This window comes from Gopherus flavomarginatus, chromosome 16 (assembly GCF_025201925.1).
Source record: "Gopherus flavomarginatus isolate rGopFla2 chromosome 16, rGopFla2.mat.asm, whole genome shotgun sequence".
In the NCBI taxonomy this organism is placed as follows: Eukaryota; Metazoa; Chordata; order Testudines; family Testudinidae; genus Gopherus; species Gopherus flavomarginatus.
Genome location: NC_066632.1, coordinates 23385181 through 23393483, shown reverse-complemented (window position 1 = coordinate 23393483; position 8303 = coordinate 23385181). Strand labels below are relative to the sequence as shown.

Sequence of the window (8303 nt, the reverse complement as noted above, 5' to 3'; positions counted from 1 at the left end):
TTTTTGAATCTCAATTAAATCTAATTAAATAATTGCCTGACCTTCCCCATTGTATGACTCCCATAATTTCTTGCAACTGTGAAAATTTTAATGGCTAAACATAGAAAAAATACTTAACACCCATGATTTTGTACAAGTGTGAAAATTTAAACTGATAAAAATTGAAAAAAAATGCTGAAAAAGAAACATTGATACTATCAATCAAAAATATTTTTTGAAAAAAAAATGTTCTGCCACGCCTATAAGGAAAAGTTAAAAAACTGGGCTTGTTTAATCTTGAAGAAAGAAGGTTGAGTAGAGACCTGATAGCAGTCTTCAAATATGTTACTGGCTTTTATAAAGAGGCCAGTGACCAATTGTTCTCCATGTCCACCACAGGTAGGACGGGAAGTAATCGACTTCATCTGCAGCAAAGGAGATTTAGGTTAGATAGTAGGAAAAATTTTCTATCTATAAGGATAATTAAGCACTGGAATAGGTTTCCAAGGTAGATTGTGGAATCCCCATCATTGGAGGTTTTTAAGTAAAGGTTGGACAAACACTGTCACGGATGCTGTCAAGGTTCCTTCCCCGCTCTGAACTTTAGGGTACAGATGTGGGGACCTGCATGGACACTTCTAAGCTTAATTACCAGCTTAGATCTGGTATCGCTGCCACCACCCCCAATCACTACTTTTCTTCCTTGGGTAGTCTTGAGAAACTTCACCAACACCAATTTCCTGGTGAACACAGATCCAAACCCCTTGGGATCTTTAAACAAGGAAAAATTAACCAGACCCCCTCCTTTCTCCCACCAACTCCTGGTGGATTCAGATCCAACCCCCTTGGATCTAAAAACAAGGAAAAAATCAATCAGATATTAAGAAAAAGGCTTTTAATTAAAGAAAAGAAAGGTAAAAGAAAACCCTTTGGGAGAGATTAGCATAGACAACAGATTCAAAACACAGAGGATGTTTCCCTGGGCAAAAATCTTAATACACACAAGAATACCCAAATTTGATAATTCCCTTAATGGTAGCAAGACAAGTTACAAAGAAAATAAACATAAACCTATTTATCCCTTTCTAAAACTTATTACTCTGATAAGAGGCTGGTTCCTTGATCTTTTTCACTCCAGCTGAAACTGAGACTCTAAAACAAAGGAAAACTTTCCTCCTTCCTTTTGAAACATCTTTTTCCCCCATTGGTTCCTCTGGTCAGGTGTCAGCTAGGCTAGGTGAATTACTTAACCCTTAACAGGTAAAAGAGGAATTAACCCTTAACTGTTTGTTTATGACAGATGCTCTAGGTCTGTTTGGTCCCGCCACAGCGCTGGGGGCTGTACGTGGTGATTTCTTGAGGCCCCTTCCTGCCCTACCTTTCTATGATCCCATAAAGCTTTTTTGATACTTATGCTAGCCCCCCTCCAAAACGAACAGTTGTCTCAGGGACGTACTTGGTCCCACCTTAGAGCAGAGGGCCGAACTAGATGACCTTTTGAGGTCACCTCCCAGCCCTACCTTTCTATGATTCCATGATACCCCATTGCATTTTATTCAGCACAGAGATTCATGCTGCGATCTATCAAGAGGCCGCAGTTCCACAAAGCAGCAAAACTAACTTAATTTCTCTAAAACTTCCGGGGGCCCGTTACTGATGCTTTACAAACTAGTTCAGACGCAACTCTGGATTTTAACTCTCATGCTACATTGAGGTTTTCACCACGAAGAAACTCAGGAGCGAGTCTAGCAAAGCTGGTGTAATTCTTATTTGTTCTCTCCTCCCTACATTCTTCACCTAGGCCGACCTGTCAGATCGCTCTGTTACTTTAGGGCACCTGCAGGTCACTTGTTGTTCAACCGATGAGCATTTCAGAGTTCAGTGGCATGCTTCTCTGAATCATGTTGTTATATAAAGTACCTTCCTAATAGGTTGCTTTAGACAAGGGACCATACACAGGCATGGAAAGACCATATTTGTTTCAAATGTCACCTGAACCTGTTTCACTCCCAAAGTCCTGGCAGTGCAACCTTGCATACTTGTGCAACCACCTTCACTTAATAGCATTTAATTTACAGGAGAGTGATAAGAACATGTTCTTCTGGGGAGGGGGTGATGACCCAAATGTTCTCCTAAGTAGCTGAATAATTTAATCTCAGGGAGTGTCTTGTCTTAATATTTATCCGTCCATTCATTGCCACCCTCTGGCATAGTTTGTTCTACTTTCAGGGAGTGTGGAATTTTGTTTGCTTTAGTTTTTAACTTTACCATTGTGATTGTTTCGTGAAACCAAAACCACTCCCCAGATCTGCAGGCATTTAAAGAAGCGTGGAGAAAGTTTTGCAAAGTGGCTTGGGCCCAGATCCATAAAGGTTTTTCAACACCTTGATACCTTTGAAGATCTGGCAGCGTAGTGACATAGGTGCCTCAGACCCACTGAGAGTCAATGGCACTTAGGTGGCTAAATTACATAGTTGCTTTGCAAAGTTTCATGTCAAGTCTCCATTGGGGGCTAGACAGTGGTGTAGTGTAGCTGGGATACTATCCAGTGTGCCCTCCACTTCACATATCTCCCCCTCCCCCAACCCTTCTTAATAGTTACTGGGTTGGGAGCACATCCCACTCGGGGGGGGGGGGGAAAGAGGGCAGTGTGGGGTCAGGGTGATGGGCATCTCTCCATTCCAAGACATTGCCATTTAGAACTACACCATAGAGGGAGCCTTCAGTGCTCTAAGGTGACACAGCTAAGGAGGCTGTTCATGGTGGGGATTGAACCTGTGACCTCGGGATCTGAAACAGCTCTACTGCTTGAGCGACAGCCTGCGTTAGCTCAGATATTGTAGCAGACTCATAAACCTGCATGGGGTCCAGCCCCTGGAGGAAGAGAGAGGCCTATGCTGTGTAAACATGAGGTACACTAGGAACACAGGAATTGCCAGACTGGATCAGAACCGTGGTCCATCTAGTCCAATGTCCTGCCTCCAAGAGTGGTCAGTACCAGATGCATCAGGGAAGGTGCAAGAAACCTTGCAATGGGCAGTATGGGGTAGCATGAGACTAGGACATTTTCTTAACCCCAACTGTTAGAAGGTAGCTGATACCCTGATGCATGAATATCATTATTCCTTTCAAAACCCTCTTTACTGTTTTTATAAGAGATGGGTGAAAAACAGTTTTTTGGGGGGCGTTAGCAATTTCAAAATTCCAGGGAGAAAACTCTGCTTGAGTTCGGAACAGACATGACAGTTTTTCAAATTTTTGGCAAATTGAAAAGTCAAAGAAAGACATTCATGTTGAACCTTTTTTTTTGATGTTGAACTTTAAAAAAAAGTTTGTTTTATTGAAAAAAATCAAAGCCAAGGAAATGTTGAAACCAAAAGTCGTTCGAAACGAAACAATCAAAGCGTTTCATTTAGAAAATGAATGCTGCTATTATTCTGCTCTGCAGAACGAGACCCGGAGCATGGCCCTAGCATGGATAATCTATTTCTGATTTAATTGATTAAATACCTGGACTGAATTCCTGACTCATAGACTTAAAGTTTAGAAGGGATCATCTAGTCTGGATCTCCTGTACATTGCAGGTTACAAAACCTCACCCACCCATTCCTGTTAATAAACCCCCTAACCTTTGCCTGGGAGGGATAGCTTAGTACTTGAACATGGGCCTGCTTAAACCCAGGGTTGTGAGTTCAATCCTTGAGGGGGCCACTTAGGGATCTGGGGCAAAAATTGGTCCTGTCTAGTGAAGGCAGGGGGCTGGACTCAATGACCTTTCAAGGTCTCTTCCAGAGATTGGTGTATCTCCAATTATTTCTTTCTTTTAATGGAGTAAAATCCCACCCTTAATTTTTCTGATTACACTGCTCTACAGCCAAAATGCTTCTGAAATAAATGTAGTCCAACTTTACTAATTCTGGGTCACTGAGAACGAAAATGATGCTTGAAATTGTTCATTGGCTCTATTTTCAAGATATGCTATTGTGTCAGTATATACGACCCTTGACTTGGGAATGGCCGACGATAAGTGAGTTATAAAGGGAAGGGATCTCAATTTAAACCAGAAATGACTAAAATACATCTTTGACTGGATCTATGAATAAATCTATGACTGGGTTTGGACAGTACTTGCTTTTTAGGCAAAACAATGAATGATGCTGGTATTGCGTCATACATGATATGAATTGCATCGTGTTATTCCTAGAAGTCATGGATGATGCAATCATAACGAAGCTTACATCACTCTGCTGAACAAATTGCCCTATATCAGCTCTAGAAATCATACAATGTCGTGCTCTCTTATTTGTCAGTGTTTGATTTTGCAAAGAGACACATTTCTGTTTAGCCAAAGTGAGCAGAGATGCCTCGTACTTGTGTAAACAGTGCAGATAACTTCTGCTATGTTTGTGGTGAAGTGACTTTTGCATCACAAAAGCACAGTATAACCACAATAGTTAAGAAAGCCTATCACCTTTATTTTGGCTGCAAAATTGGAGATCAAGACAAGAGGTGGGCCCCACACATATGCTGTAACACTTGTGCAACAAATCTTTGCCAGTGGTTGAACAGGAAAAGGAAATCTATGCCTTTTGCAGTGCCAATGATTTGGAGAGAGCCAACAGATCATACCAGCAATTGTTACTTCTGCATGGTGCCTCCGTTGGGAAACGTGTGTCAAAGAAGAAAAAGTGGACTGTGCATTATCCAAAAATTCCATCAGCTATACGCCCAGTACCCCACGGAGAAGGACTGCCGGTTCCTCATGCACCAGAATCATTCTCACTTGAGTCAGATGAGGAAGAGGAAGAGGATGAAACTTCTGGTCCTGAACCATCAATGTCACAGGACCCACATTTTCTCCCATCCTCCTCCTCTGAACCACACCTCATAACACAAGGTGAACTGAGTGACCTTGTCAGGGATTTGGAACTACCCAAGAGTAAGGCAGAGCTGTTGGGCTCCAGACTACAGCAGTGGAATCTCCCGGCAGGCTATCAGAGCAAATGGAGCCCATCAATGCTTGCAGACTATTGCTGGACAGTGACAAGAGATGCTCCATTTAATGAATACAAGAGACAAGCCAAGAAGCGCCGAGTAGACACTGAATAGGACTAAACTATGTACATAATAGTTTTTTGCCTTTTGTTTCATAATAAATGTTATTTATATAACCCTTTTGCTGATTTTTAGTGTTACATAAACAGGACAGGTGAAATATTATCATGTAAAGCAACCATAAACACATGAAAAGACCTAGGTTTACAATTTATGATTAAAACTCTACTATCTACACAATATACATAGACATAAAATGTAAAAACTTAAATACCTTAGAAACAGTAGCCAATCAGTTGTTTTAATTGTCATATTTGAATTCAGCACATCAAAATACATAATAAATATCACATTTTATCTCTGAAGCAGACGACTTCTCAAAAATTGTAGACCAGTGTTACACTTTACATTAAAGTTCCCATGACAAGGGTAAAAGTGTTGCAGAGTGGAAAGGGTTAAACACTGCAGCTAGTCAAAATTCTGAATGGGGGCTCCAACCCTGGAGTGTGAAGTCCGTGTAGAATCCCTCCTTGCATTACAGAGGTGGGGTTGAGTCAGGCCTGGGAGTAGGGGCTCCATCCCCTGAACTGTGAGGTCCGTGACCCCCTCCCCCCAACCTGTGTCACAGAGCTGGGTCTGAGCTGGGGGTCTGTGTGGGGGTTGCACCCCATTGCGATGAAGTTCTCGATCCCCTCCCTGCGCCATAGACCCGGGTTTGAACTAAGTGCATGAGTAGGGGCCGTGAGGTTCATGATCCCCTCCCCGTGTCGCAAAGCCAGGGCGCATTTCACTCCTCTGTCTCATGTTACAGAGTTTGTCACAGGCCTTCCTTTGATCTCACAGCAGCTCCAGGGCAAGGCAGAGCCTTTCACTCCAAAGCTGTCCTCTCCTCTGTCCCTCTGCCAACAGGGCAGGTGGAGATGGCATATGCGACTGTCAGGGCCGCCAATTTCACTTGGATGTATTCCTGGAGGGTTCATCACATGACATAATCGTTCATTAAAGATTAATCTTTAATTCCTGGAGACGCCAGGACAATCCTGGAGGGCTGGACCCTAGCCACGGTGTTGCGGTGCCATGGGGAAATTACTCACACACCGCTCCGCCCGCCCCGGGCTGCAATTGGCTCTGATGTGATGTAGCAGAGAGAGAGAGAGATGCTGCAAGAAGAGCATCATTTCTGCATCCCTCCACTTCCCCACCCCCTCCCAGCTTCATCCTGGCACTTGCTGGGTGGCTTTTGTCCTGGCATGTGATTGCATCCTCCCTCCGCCCCCCTCCGTTTTGCCTGGTTTCCTTTCCCCCTGCCCTGCGGAGTGGAAATGGTACAGTCCTTTCTCCAGCAGACTGGTAGCTCGTGGATGTTGCTGGAACATAAGAGCATCAGCACAGGCTGCAGAGGCTGGCTTGACTGCAGCGAGCAAACCTCTCACCAGGCGGGCACAAGAGAGGCAAGAGGCGTTCTCTCTGCTGCTGCTGCTGCTCCTAGTGCTCTGCACAAGTGTCGGTGCACAACTGTCAGTGTCCCAAGCAGGAGAGCATCACCCGTGAGGCACGATGACCCAAGGGAAGGTAGGTCGGGACTCACACACCAGGCTAACTTTTCTGCCCCCAAATTTTGCAAAGGGGGAATGGGACTATTTAAGCCCAGAGATTAAAAATTGTAGTGTTGAGATGGAGCCAAGAGCTGGGCGTCCTTGCATGGCCCAGCTGCATCGTGCATGAATCGGGGGCCTATAACAGAAGGGATCTGGAAGGGAAATGGAGTGGAGGGTTATATCACCGGGAGGTTATAGAGTGAGTGTTCTGATTCAGTCTGTATTTGTGCACAGCCCTACGGTATCCTGCCCATGCCAAGTTTAGCTCCGTCCTTGCGCTTTCTGAAGGTTATTTTTTCTGTACCACCAGCAGGTTGGCTAAAAAGGAGCAGGTTTAACCCCCTCACCCCGACATGTAATTAATTGAATTGGGTTGGGGGAGGGAGGTTTTACTTTCCCACCCTCCCACCCACCCCTATCTTGAGAAGTCAGTTGCCATGGCAACACAGCATCCTCTGGTACTTCCCCCACCACACACATATCTATATATATATCTAATCCTGGATGCTTCTGCTCTGCAGGATTCTCTCTGGCTGAGTTTTACTTTTGAGCCCACACAGACATGATGCCCTGTCACTGTACACACCGGATCAGTGGCTGTCTAGATGTAGACGGTGTCCAGCTACCCCAGTATCTGTTATGGAGCCATGGGCTGATTACATAACCCCGGCCAATATGTATCCAGGGGTTACATAACCAGCTAGTGGTCTGTCCTGGGACAGTGAGATGTGTTTTCTTTCTGGGTAGCTATGGCAAGGATGCTACTTGATTGGCAGGGGGAGAGTCAGAGACAATATTCTGCGTGCGGTTGATACGACATACTATCTCTGATGGGATGCAGTGGGAGTCTGAAAACAGGAGGGGGTAGATGCTGGGGTGGGTACCAGCTCCTTATACAAGAAATCATGGCATGAAAAGACCATTTTGCAAGGATTCTGTTCCTCTTCCTCACCTTCTGTGGGCTTTCCCCCCCATTTGAATGAGGTCATCTCATCCTGGCACATGTCGCTTGGATGCAATGTCTGCCATTGGTTGATGACAGACAGATGTCATCGCTGATCGGTTTATACTGGTTTTGCCTAGCTGGCGATTGGTTTGTGTCGTGTTGTGATGGATTTATTGTGGCTTTCTCTAGCCACTGATTGATGCTGGTTGAGTTCACCAGGCCCGTCACTGGTGTGATCTGAGTTGCGGTTGCCAGCGACTGGTGCACGTTGAGCTGACACAACCAGTGATTGGTTGTTATTGGTTTTGTCTAGTTGTTGGCTGGTGCATATGCAGCGAGCTTAGCCTGTGACTGGTGCGTAGTGAGCTGGCGTAGTCTTTGAGTGGTGTTTGTGGATACATACAAAACTGTGGGCCTGGCATGTAATGGGCTGGTACCATCTGTAGCTGCTTTGTCCTGTATCATGCTCATTATCTCTCTCTATACAGGTACACATCCTCTCTATATAGGTACATCTTTGGCTTTTTTATAATTTTGGGATTGTTTATGGGCCCAAGCCTTCTTCCCTTAAAGTCAATGACAAACTATCGTTGATTTCAATGATACTATTAAGAACATAAGAATGGCCGTACTGGATCAGACCAAAGGTCCATCCAGCCCAGTATCCTGTCTACCAACAGTGGCCAATGCCAGGTGCCCCAGAGGGAGTGAACCCAACAGGCAAT

At 44.7% G+C, this 8303-nt stretch overlaps 1 protein-coding gene across 1 annotated transcript in view; it reads left to right on the top strand.

Moving 5' to 3' along the window:
* The first annotated feature begins 5182 nt into the window (after window positions 1-5182).
* FAIM2 (Fas apoptotic inhibitory molecule 2) overlaps window positions 5183-8303 on the top strand; it is a 37224-nt gene continuing 34103 nt past the window's right edge. Inside the window, exon 1 of the mRNA XM_050925350.1 lies at window positions 5183-6606. Within this exon, the coding sequence (XP_050781307.1) occupies window positions 6592-6606 (15 nt within the window). The 5' untranslated portion in view covers window positions 5183-6591. The remainder of the gene's footprint in view (window positions 6607-8303) is intronic.